This window comes from Pseudopipra pipra, unplaced genomic scaffold (assembly GCF_036250125.1).
Source record: "Pseudopipra pipra isolate bDixPip1 unplaced genomic scaffold, bDixPip1.hap1 HAP1_SCAFFOLD_174, whole genome shotgun sequence".
Taxonomy (NCBI): domain Eukaryota; kingdom Metazoa; phylum Chordata; class Aves; order Passeriformes; family Pipridae; genus Pseudopipra; species Pseudopipra pipra.
The window spans coordinates 4,333-16,049 of NW_026990653.1; the positions used below are offsets into that span (position 1 = coordinate 4,333).

The window sequence follows — 11,717 nt, forward strand, 5'->3', positions numbered from 1 at the left end:
CACCTGCTTTCCTTCCCGCCCCTCCCTCGCCGGCCCCGTTAAAGCGGCCGCGCCGCAGCCCCCGCTCCCGCCGCCTCCGCCGCGCTCCGGGACGAGGACGAGGATGATGATGCTGCAGCTCGTGCTCCTCGCCGCCCTCGCCCTCTGCGGTGGGTGCCCCGACGGAGCCTTCGGCCTCCGACTTCCCTGACCTCCCCCTCCCGGCCGCCGCTCACCCGTCCCTCTGTCCCTCTGTCCCTCTGTCCCTCTGTCCGTCTGTCCCCAGGGCGCTGCTCCGAGCCGGCTCTCGAGGGCACCCAGCGCGTGGTCGGGGGCACCGAGGCGCGCTCGCACTCCTGGCCTCCAGGTGGGTCCTGCCGGGGGTCCCCCGGCCCGGCCCGGGGGTTCCGCGCGGCCCCGGCACCCGCCAGTGACCCCCCGTGTGTCCCCCCCGCCCAGATCTCCCTGCAGTATTCCTCGGGGGGCAGCTGGTACCACACCTGCGGGGGATCCCTCATCCAGAGGAACTGGGTGATGACGGCAGCCCACTGCGTCACCAGGTCAGTGCCCACCCTGAAAACCCCGCGGCAAAAGCCCTTTGGACCCCCAAAAACCTTCCCACCCCTGGAGGCCTTTGGGCTCCTCGCTCGAGGGCTCCTCAGAAAAGCCCTTTGCCCCCAAAAACCTTCCCACCCCTGGAGGGCCTTTGGGCTCCTCGCTCGGGGCTCCAGGGCCCGTCTCCGGGAGCATCCTCTCCTCGCCCCGGAGCGCTCGGGATCGGCTCAGCCCCGCCCTGAGCGCGCTTTGGGCCGATCCCCTTTTCCCCCCGGCCGGCAGCAACCTGAACTTCCGCGTGGTGGCCGGGGAGCACAACCTGAACACCAACGAGGGCACCGAGCAGGTCTTCAGCGTCAGCAGGATCATCATCCACCCCTTCTATAACAGCAACAACGTCGCCGCAGGGTAACGCCCGCGGGAGGGGGCTCGGGGGGAGCCCGCCGCCCTTCGGGGGGGCCCGGCCACAACCTCTCCCTCCCCTCGGCAGCTACGACATCGCCCTGCTGCGCCTGGGCAGCTCGGCCACCCTCAACAGCTACGTGCAGCTGGCGGTGCTGCCCCAGGAGGGCACCATCCTGCCCAACAACTACCCCTGCTACATCACGGCTGGGCCGCACCCGCAGTGAGTCCGGGGGGCCCGAATCGCCCCGAGCGGGGGCACCGCGGGGAGCTGCGGCGGCTTTGGGAGCCCCGGGCGGGGCCAGGAGGCATCACGGGGGGCTTCGCCGGGGGCCGGGGGGAGTTTGGGGGGGTCCGGGGGGCAGAGGGGCCGGGAGGGGCCGGGCTGTGGCCGGGGGGGCCGCGGGGGGCCGCGGGTCGGGGCCGGAGGGCACTGACGGTGCCGGGTCCGTGCAGCCAACGGGCAGCTCTCCAGGCGTCCTGCTCCAGGCCTACCTGCCCGTGGTGGACTACCAGACCTGCTCCAGCTCGGCCTACTGGGGCTCCACCGTCAAGAGCACCATGGTCTGTGCCGGCGGCGACGGCGTGCGCTCCGGCTGCCAGGCACGGCCCTGCTCCTCCCCGGGCACCTCCAGGATCCCCCCAGGCACCTCCAGCATCCCCCCGGGCACCTCCAGCATCCCCCCCCAACCCCCCCCCCGGCACCTCCAGCATCCCCCCGGGCACCTCCAGCATCCCCCCGGGCACCTCCAGCATCCCCCCCCCCGGGCACCTCCATCATCCCCCCGGGCACCTCCAGCATCCCCCCAGGCACCTCCAGCATTCCCCCCCCGGGCACCTCCAGCATCCCTTCTGCCTCTGGCCCCTCTCTGCGCCCTCCTGGCCCGTCTCTGTGCCCCCCCAGCACCTCCAGCATCCTTGCTTCCCCTGACCCCTCTCTGTGCCCCCCCGGGCACCTCCAGCATCCCAACCCCCTGGGGGAACTCTTACCCAGCCCCTCTCTGTACCCCCCCAGCACCTCCAGCATCCCCGCTCCCCTCGGCCCCTCTCTGTGCCCCCCGGCCCCTCTCTGTCCCCTGTCACCTCCTGCGTCCCCCGCTCCCCTCGCTCACCGACCCCCTCGCTGTTGCCCCCGTTACCCCCTGGACCCCTTTCCCCCCCATTCACCGACCCCTCTCTGCACTCCCCCGGCTCCTCCTTCCCCTCTGCCTCACCCACCCCTCACCCTGACCCCCCTTTCCCCCTCTCACCCCAGCCCCTCCCTGTGCCCCCCCCGGCTCCCCCGAGCCCCTGTGCCCCCTCTGACCCCCCTGTCCCCGCAGGGCGATTCGGGCGGTCCCCTCCACTGCGCCGTCAATGGCCAGTACCAGGTGCACGGGGTCACCAGCTTCGTGTCCAGCCTGGGCTGCAACACGGCCCTCAAGCCCACCAGTGTTCACGCGCGTCTCCGCCTACATCTCCTGGATCAACAGCGTGAGGCCCCAACCGGCTCCGGACCCGCCCATCGACCCTTCCCTTCCCAGCCCCGTTCCCTTCCCGGCCCCGTTCCCCTTCCCGACCGCGTTCCCAGCCCCATTCTCTGCCCCGTTCCTGACCCCGTTCCCCTTCCCGTTCCCTACCTCGTTCCCTTCCCATTCCCTTCCCTGCCCCGTTCCTGTTCCCCTTCCCGTTTCCTTTCCCGATCCCATTCCCGACCCCGTTCCCCTCCTTCCCGTTCCGTTCCCGTTCCCGATCCCAATTCCGTTCCCGTTCCGTTCCCGATCCCAATTCCGTTCCCGTTCCCTTCCCGTTCCCGATCCCATTCCTGATCCCATTCCCGTCCCCATCCCTGTTCCCGTTCCCATTCCGGACCCCATTTCCGATCCTGATCCCAATCCGTTCCCGTTCCCGATCCCGTTCCCGTTCCCGTTCCCGTTCCTGACCCCGTTCCCTTCCCCTTCCCAGCCCCGTTCCCGCTCACGATCCCATTCCCGTCCCCCATCCCCGTCCCCGTTCCCGACCCCGTTCCCGTCCCCGATTCCATTCCCGTCCCTGTTCCCGACCCCGTTCCCGTTCCCTTTCCCATTCCCATTCCCATTCCCATTTCCCATTCCCATTCCCGTTCCCGACCCCGATCCCGTTCCCGACCCCGATCCCGTTCCCGTTCCCGTCCCCGTTCCCATTCCCATCCCCGTCCCCTTTCCCCTTCCCATCCCCTTTCCCGTCCCCGTCCCCGTCCCCGCCCGGCTCAGCCGCTGCCTTTGTGCCCCCCAGGTCATCGCCCAGAAACTGAGCCGAGCCCCGCCAGCCCCCGGCCAGCCCCGGGGCACCGCCCACCCCCCGGCGCTCCCCGCGCCCCCCGCAGCCCCCGCCCGCAATAAAAGCTCTGCCCGCCGCCCGGACTCGCTCCCTGCTCTGCCCCGCGCCCGGACCAGCCCTCCCGCTCCCCCGAGCCTTCCTCCTCCTCCTCCTCCTGCCCTCCCGGCCCCCCGGCCCTGCCGGCCCTCCTCTGCCTCCCCCTCGGAAAAGCCCCTGGCTCGGAGCTGGGGGGGGCACCGGAACCCCCCGGGATGGGGGAAAAGGGGCAAACGCCGCAAATCCCCTTCCGGGCAGCACCGCGGCCCTGGGATACGGGGGGAAAGGGGGGGACACGGGGGGACACGGGGGGACACGGGGGGACACGGGGGGGACACGGGGGGACATGGGGGGACAGGGAGGAACACGGGGGGACATGGGGGGACACGAGGGGACACGGGGGGACACTGGGGGGACATGGGGAGGACACGGGGGGGACATGTGGAGACACGGGGGGACATGGAGGGACACAGGGGGACACGGGGGGGATCCCACTGGGATCCTCTTCCCAACCCCACCTCCTCGGCCAGCAGAGATGTTGCATTTGGGCACTGTCACCTCCTCGGCCTGGGGCTGCTGTGCCACCACCCCCGGGCTGGGCACAAACCAGCAGCACCAACGGGCACCCAGTTCCCAAATTAACGCCAAACCAGACCCGGGGGGGAATCCAGAGCCGGGAGGGGCTTCCCGTCACCCCTTTGGCACGTCCCGCTGGACAAAACTGCCCTGGACAACAAGGGACACCCGGCCCAGGCCCCGAGGGAAGCCAGGCCATGGAATCCTCAGGGATTCCAGCCAAACTTCCCAGCCTGGCTCTGCCAGGACCCCTTCTGGGCAAAGTGTCCAGCCCGGCCAGACAAACCCCCCGGGCTGGGGGAGCAGTGGCTGAGGTGGGACAGGGGGGTCAAATGGGGGGGAGAGGGGGCAAAGGGGATCCATGGGGTGACGTGGGGCTGGGGAGCAGGTTCGGGGGTCCCAGAGGGCTTTTCCAGGGTCTCCAAAGCCCTCCTGGAGGACTCGGGTGCAGGGCTGGAAGGTCAGCTGGGTGAGTTGGGTGGTGGCCCCGCACTGGGAGGAGCCACTGACCCCCCCGGGGACAGAGAAGCCCCCAGAGAGACCCCGGGAGAGGAGGGGCTGGGAAATCACCCCTGGGTGGAGTTTGGGCTGAACAGACCCGGAGACCTCAGCCTTGGCTTCCCCCATTCAGCCATCCCCGGGGCCTCCTCTGGGCACTCTGAGAGCTCCAGACCCTTCCAAAGGGAGCATCTCCCGTGTTGTGCCCCCAAACTGCCCCGGGACCCCCGGATGAGGGGCTGGGAAACCCCCCCCCCGAGGGCGAGGGATGGACTCTGCTCCTGGGACGGGGCAGCCCCGCAGGGAGGGTGGGACGGGGTGACCTTGGGGGTCCTTTCCCAGCTCAGGGACTGTGCAGATGGACAGGCTGGGAATGAGGGGCTGGAGAACAGCTGGGAACGGACCTGAGGGTCCTGGGGATGGAGAGCTGGGTGGGGGGTCCTGGGGGGCCCTTGAGCAAAGCCTTGGCTGCTCTGCCCCGGGGCATCGTCCTGGAGAACCTGTGGCCCCAAACGGGACAGGGGCACCCTCTGGGGAATGGGGCCACATCCAGGTGGGAATGGGGGCACATCCAGGTGGGAATGGGGCCACATCCAGGTGGAAATTGGGCCACGTCCAGGTCGGACATGGAGCCACATCCAAGTGGAACATGGAGCCACATCCAGGTGGGAATGGGGCCACATCCAGGTGGGACATGGAGCCACATCCAGGTGGGAATGAGGTCACATCCAGGTGGGAATGGGGGCACATCCAGGTGGGAATGGGGGCACATCCAGGTGGGAATGAGGCACCCAAACTGTCCAGGACTCGAGATGAGCCCCCCCAGCCCAGAGCAGAGCGGGACAGTCTCCTCCCTCTACCAGCACAAGGTCCTCTCTAAGGAACTTTCCCTGTGGGACAATCCCTGAGGCTCCCTGGCTCCCACACTCCCACCCCAGGGACTGTCCCTGCTGGGACCGGAGCCCCTTGGCCGTGGGTGGCCCCAGTGACCCCAGGGGTCCTGCTGGACTCCCCCCAGCCCCCCCTCTCCCAGCCAGTTCAGGTTTGCCCAGCAATTCTACCCCAGGTTTCCCGCAGGGAGTCTCCGATGTCTCAGTGCCCAAAGCCACCAATTCCCGGGGCAGGGACACGGGAACAGCCCAGGGCAGTGACACAGGAACAGCCCGAGCTGGTGTCCCTGAGGAGGGACCCCAAGCAAAGGACCCCTGGGCTGTTATCCCCTCTCATTCCAAGCTCTCCAGTCTCTCTCCAAGCCTTGGGCTCCCCCTGTCTCTCGCAGTGTCCCTGACCTGGCACCAGCTCCTTTGTCGTGCCAAGGGCACCCAGAGCTCAACCTGCACCTCCAGCTGCAAACGGAGCTACTGCACCAGAATCCCAAAATCCCTGAGGTCAGAAAAGGCCTCCAGGACCACTGAGCCCACCCTGTGCCCCGGTGCCCACCTTGTCCCCCAGCCCAGAGCACTGAGTGCCACGGCCAGGCCTTCCTTGGACACCTCCAGGGCTGGGGACTCCAAACCTCCCTGGGCAGCCCCTGCCAATGTTTAACAGCCCTTTCCAGGAAGAAATTCCTGCTGGTGTCCAGCCTGACCCTCCCCTGGCACAGTTCGAAGCCGTTCCCTCTCCTCCTGTCCCTTGTTCCTGGGAGCAGAGAACAATCCCCCCCGGTACCCCCCCCCTGTCAGGGGGTTGTGGAGAGCGAGAAGGTCCCCCCTGAGCCTCCTTTTCTCCAGGCTGAGCCCCCCCAGCTCCCTCAGTTCTCCAGCCCCTTGTCCTGGTGCTCCAGCCCAATCCCAGCTCCGGACACGCTCCAGCCCCTCAATGTCTCTCTTGCCATGAGGGCCCAGAACTGGGTACAGCCCTCGAGGGGCCTCAGCAGTGCCAGCACAGGGGGACAGTCCCTGCCCTGGGCCTTTCCCAGCCCCTCTGCCCCCAGCCGGGAGCATTCCAGGGGGTTGTTTTGACCCAAGTGCAGGATCTGGCACTCGGTTTTGTTGACCCTCCTGCTGTTGTCCCACCAATCCAGCTTGGTCAGACCCCTCTGCAGAGCTTCCTCCCCTCCAGCAGAGCCACATCCCCCCAGCGTGGGGTCACCTGTGAACTGACTAAGAGTGCCCTTGATCTCCTTGCCCAGATCATCAGTAAAGATGTCGAACAGGACCAGACCCAAAACTGACCCCTGGGGAACCCCACTGGTGCTCAGCCCCACCTGGGTGTGCCCCCATTCCCACCTGGGTGTGCCCCCCCATTCCCACCTGGATGTGCCCCATTCCCACCTGATGTGACCCCATGTCCCACCTGGATGTGCCCCCATTCCCACCTGGATGTGACCCCATTCCCACCTGGATGTGGCTCCATGTCCCACCTGGATGTGGCCCCATTCCCACCTGGATGTGCCCCATTCCCACCTGGATGTGGCCCCATTCCCCCAGAGGGTGCCCCTGTCCCGTTTGGGGCCGCAGGTTCTCCAGGACGATGCCCCGGGGCAGAGCAGCCAAGGCTTTGCTCAAGGGCCCCCCAGGACCCCCACCCAGCTCTCCATCCCCAGGACCCTCAGGTCCCGTTCCCAGCTGTTCTCCAGCCCCTCATTCCCAGCCTGTCCATCTGCACAGTCCCTGAGCTGGGAAAGGACCCCCAAGGTCACCCCCGTCCCACCCTCCCTGCGGGGCTGCCCCGTCCCAGGAGCAGAGTCCATCCCTCGCCCTCGGGGGGGGGGTTTCCCAGCCCCATCCGGGGTCCCGGGGCAGTTTGGGGGGCACAACACGGGAGATGCTCCCTTTGGAAGGGTCTGGAGCTCTCAGAGTGCCCAGAGGAGGCCCCGGGATGGTGAATGGGGGAAGCCAAGGCTGAGGTCTCCGGGTCTGTTCAGCCCAAACTCCACCCAGGGGTGATTTCCCAGCCCCTCCTCTCCCGGGGTCTCTCTGGGGGCTTCTCTGTCCCCGGGGGGGTCAGTGGCTCCTCCCAGTGCGGGGCCACCACCCAACTCACCCAGCTGACCTTCCAGCCCTGCACCCGAGTCCTCCAGGAGGGCTTTGGAGACCCCTGGAAAAGCCCTCTGGGACCCCCGAACCTGCTCCCCAGCCCCACGTCACCCCATGGATCCCCTTTGCCCCCTCTCCCCTCCATTTGACCCCCCTGTCCCACCCTCAGCCACTGCTCCCCCAGCCCGGGGGGGTTTGTCTGGCCGGGCTGGACACTTTGCCCAGAAGGGTCCTGGTAGAGCCAGGCTTGGAAGTTTGGCTGGAATCCCTGAGGATTCCATGGCCTGGCTTCCCTCGGGGCCTGGGCCGGGTGTCCTTGTTGTCCAGGGCAGTTTTGTCCAGCGGGACGTGCCAAAGGGGTGACGGGGAAGCCCCTCCCGGCTCTGGATTCCCCTCCGGGTCTGGTTTGGGGTTAATTTGGGAACTGGGTGCCCGTTGGTGCTGCTGGTTTGTGCCCAGCCTGGGGGTGGTGGCACAGCAGCCCCAGGCCGAGGAGGTGACAGTGCCCAAATGCAACATCTCTGCTGGCCGAGGAGGTGGGGTTGGGAAGAGGATCCCAGTGGGATCCCCCCCGTGTCCCCCTGTGTCCCTCCATGTCCCCCCCGTGTCTCCACATGTTCCCCCCGTGTCCTCCCCATGTCCCCCCAGTGTCCCCCCGTGTCCCCTCGTGTCCCCCCATGTCCCCCCGTGTTCCTCCCTGTCCCCCCATGTCCCCCCGTGTCCCCCCGTGTCCCCCCGTGTCCCCCCGTGTCCCCCCCTTTCCCCCCCGTATCCCCCCATATCCCCCCGTGTCCCCCCGTGTCCCCCCGTGTCCCCCCCGTGTCCCCCCCCCGTCCCCCCGTGTCCCCCCGTGTCCCCCCGTGACCCCCATGTCCCCCCATGTCCCCCCGTGTCCCCCCGTGTCCCCCCCGTGTCCCCAGTGTCCCCCCCCTGTCCCCCCCTGTCCCCAGGGCCCGCGGTGCTGCCCGAGAAGGGATTTGCGGCGTTTGCCCCTTTTCCCCCATTCCGGGGGGTTCCGGTGCCCCCCCAGCTCCGAGCCAGGGGCTTTTCCCCGAGGGGGAGGCAGAGGAGGGCCGGCAGGGCCGGGGGGGCCGGGAGGGCAGGAGGAGGAGGAGGAGGAAGGCTCGGGGGAGCGGGAGGGCTGGTCCGGGCGCGGGGCAGAGCAGGGAGCGAGTCCGGGCGGCGGGCAGAGCTTTTATTGCGGGCGGGGCTGCGGGGGGCGCGGGGAGCGCCGGGGGGGCGGGCGGTGCCCCCGGGGCGGGCCGGGGGCTGGTGGGGCTCGGCTCAGTTCTGGGCGATGACCTGGGGGGCACAAAGGCAGCGGCTGAGCCGGGCGGGGACGGGGACGGGGACGGGAAAGGGGACGGGGATGGAATCGGGAAAGGGAAGGGGAAGGGGATCAGGAACGGGACGGGAAGGAACGGGAACGGGGCAGGAAACGGGAATGGGAACGGGGCCGGGAAGGGGAATGGGAACAGGGCCGGGAAGGGAAGGGGAGGGAAGGGGAAGGGGTCGGGAAAGGGAAGGGGATCGGGAAGGAGAACGGGAAAGGGAATGGGAACGGGAACGGGGTCGGGAACGGGAACGGGGCTGGGAAGGGGAACGGGGTCGGGAACGGGGCCGGGAAGGGGAACGGGGTCAGGAACGGGGCAGAGAATGGGGCTGGGAACGCGGTCGGGAAGGGGAACGGGAATGGGAAGGGGAACGGGGCCGGGAAGGGAAGGGTCGATGGGCGGGTCCGGAGCCGGTTGGGGCCTCACGCTGTTGATCCAGGAGATGTAGGCGGAGACGCGCGTGAACACGGTGGGCTTGAGGGCCGTGTTGCAGCCCAGGCTGGACACGAAGCTGGTGACCCCGTGCACCTGGTACTGGCCATTGACGGCGCAGTGGAGGGGACCGCCCGAATCGCCCTGCGGGGACAGGGGGGTCAGAGGGGGCGCAGGGGCTCGGGGGAGCCGGGGGGGCACAGGGAGGGGCTGGGGGTGAGAGGGGGAAAGGGGGGTCAGGGCGAGGGGTGGGGTGAGGCAGAGGGGAAGGAGGAGCTGGGGGAGTGCAGAGAGGGGCGGTTAAGGGAAAGGGGTCCAGGGGGTAACGGGGGCACAGTGAGGGGTCGGTGAGCGAGGGGAGCGGGGACGCTGGAGGTGCTGGGGGCACAGAGAGTTCCCTGGGGGGCAGAGGGGATGCTGGAGGTGCCGGGGGGCACAGAGAGGGGCCAGGTTAGAGTTCAAAGGGGCAGCGGGGATGCTGAAGGTGTTGGAGGGGCACAGAGAGTTTCCCGGGGACAGAGAGGGTGCTGGAGGTGCCGGGGGTACAGAGAGGGGCCGGAGAGGGCCACAGGGGGGGGTCAGGAGCCCCAGGGATGCTGGAGGTGCCCGGAGGGGCACAGAGAGGGGCTGGGTTAGAGTTCCCCGGGGGCAGAGGGGATGCTGGAGGTGCCCGGGGGGATGCTGGAGGTGCCCGGGGGGATGCTGGAGGTGCCTGAGGGGGGGGATGCTGGAGGTGCCCGGGGGGATGCTGGAGGTGCCCGGGGGGATGCTGGAGGTGCCCGGGGAGCAGCAGGGCCGTGCCTGGCAGCCGGAGCGCACGCCGTCGCCGCCGGCACAGACCATGGTGCTCTTGACGGTGGAGCCCCAGTAGGCCGAGCTGGAGCAGGTCTGGTAGTCCACCACGGGCAGGTAGGCTGGAGCAGGACGCTGGAGAGCTGGCCCGTTGGCTGCACGGACCCGGCACCGTCAGTGCCCCTCCGGCCCCGACCCGCGGCCCCCCCGGCCCCAGCCCGGCCCGGCCCCTCCCGGCCCTCTGCCCCCCGGACCCCCCAAACCCCCCCCGGCCCCCGCGGCGAAGCCCCCCGTGATCCCCCCTGGCCCCGCCCGGGGCTCCCAAAGCCGCCGCAGCTCCCCGCGGTGCCCCCGCTCGGGGCGATTCGGGCCCCCCCGGACTCACTGCGGGTGCGGCCCCAGCCCGTGATGTAGCAGGGGTAGTTGTTGGGCAGGATGGTGCCCTCCTGGGGCAGCACCGCCAGCTGCACGTAGCTGTTGAGGGTGGCCGAGCTGCCCAGGGCGCAGCAGGGCGATGTCGTAGCTGCCGAGGGGAGGAGAGGTTGTGGCCGGGCCCCCCCGAAGGGCGGCCGGGCTCCCCCCGAGCCCCCTCCCGCGGGCGTTACCCTGCGGCGACGTTGTTGCTGTTATAGAAGGGGTGGATGATGATCCTGCTGACGCTGAAGACCTGCTCGGTGCCCTCGTTGGTGTTCAGGTTGTGCTCCCCGGCCACCACGCGGAAGTTCAGGTTGCTGCCGCCGGGGGGAAAAGGGGATCGGCCCCAAAGCGCGCTCAGGGCGGGGCTGAGCCGATCCCGAGCGCTCCGGGCGAGGAGAGGATGCTCCCGGAGACGGGCCCTGGAGCCCCGAGCGAGGAGCCCCAAAGGCCTCCAGGGGTGGGAAGGTTTTTGGGGGCAAAGGGCTTTTCCTGAGGAGCCCCCGAGCGAGGAGCCCAAAGGCTGCCAAGGGTGGGAAGGAGGTTTTTTGGGGGCCAAAGGGTTTTTTCCCGAGGAGCACCTGAGGGAGGAGCCCCAGAGGTGCCTCCGAGGGTGGGAAGGTTTTTGGGGAAAAACGGCTTTTCCTGAGGAGCCCCCGAGCGAGGAGCCCCAAAGGCCTCCAGGGGTGGGAAGGTTTTTGGGGTCCAAAAGGCTTTTGCCGCGGGGTTTTCAGGGTGGGCACTGACCTGGTGACGCAGTGGGCTGCCGTCATCACCCAGTTCCTCTGGATGAGGGATCCCCCGCAGGTGTGGTACCAGCTGCCCCCCGAGGAATACTGCAGGGAGATCTGGGCGGGGGGGACACACGGGGGGGTCACTGGCGGGTGCCGGGGCCGCGCGACCCCCGGGCCGGGCCGGGGGACCCCCGGCAGGACCCACCTGGGAGGGCCAGGAGTGCGAGCGCGCCTCGGTGCCCCCGACCACGCGCTGGGTGCCCTCGAGAGCCGGCTCGGAGCAGCGCCCTGGGGACAGAGGGACAGAGGGACAGAGGGACAGAGGGACGGGTGAGCGGCGGCCGGGAGGGGGAGGTCAGGGGGGTCGGAGGCCGAAGGCTCCGTCGGGGCACCCACCGCAGAGGGCGAGGGCGGCGAGGAGCACGAGCTGCAGCATCATCATCCTCGTCCTCGTCCCGGAGCGCGGCGGAGGCGGCGGGAGCGGGGGCTGCGGCGCGGCCGCTTTAACGGGGCCGGCGAGGGAGGGGCGGGAAGGAAAGCAGGTGCCGCGGCCCCCCCGGGCGGCCTTGGACCCTCTGCCAGAGCACACACGGCCCGAGGGCAAGGCCGGAGCGCCCCGGGCACGGCCCGAGTGCCCCCCGGATCAGGGACCTTGGGACACCCCCCGAGTGCCCCCGGATCTGGGTCCT

The 11,717-nt window shown here is 69.5% G+C and overlaps 2 protein-coding genes across 2 annotated transcripts; one reads left to right on the plus strand and one right to left on the minus strand.

The window, feature by feature from the left end:
* Positions 1 to 384: 384 nt before the first annotated feature.
* LOC135408086 (chymotrypsin-like elastase family member 1) lies at positions 385 to 6,517 on the plus strand (the record flags this gene model as incomplete). Its single annotated transcript, XM_064643431.1, is given in 7 exon segments — positions 385 to 539; positions 817 to 942; positions 1,025 to 1,142; positions 1,366 to 1,539; positions 2,259 to 2,366; positions 2,368 to 2,409; positions 6,476 to 6,517. Coding segments are annotated over 7 exon segments (765 nt in total), but the record flags the coding sequence as incomplete, so codon positions are not given.
* Positions 6,518 to 8,503: 1,986 nt separating this feature from the next.
* LOC135408082 (chymotrypsin-like elastase family member 1) lies at positions 8,504 to 11,602 on the minus strand. The gene is given in 9 exon segments (XM_064643427.1): positions 8,504 to 8,624; positions 9,083 to 9,232; positions 9,890 to 10,035; positions 10,266 to 10,380; positions 10,382 to 10,403; positions 10,486 to 10,611; positions 11,042 to 11,142; positions 11,234 to 11,316; positions 11,425 to 11,602. Coding segments are annotated over 9 exon segments (807 nt in total). The 5' UTR covers positions 11,471 to 11,602; the 3' UTR covers positions 8,504 to 8,606.
* Between the last annotated feature and the right edge of the window lie 115 nt (positions 11,603 to 11,717).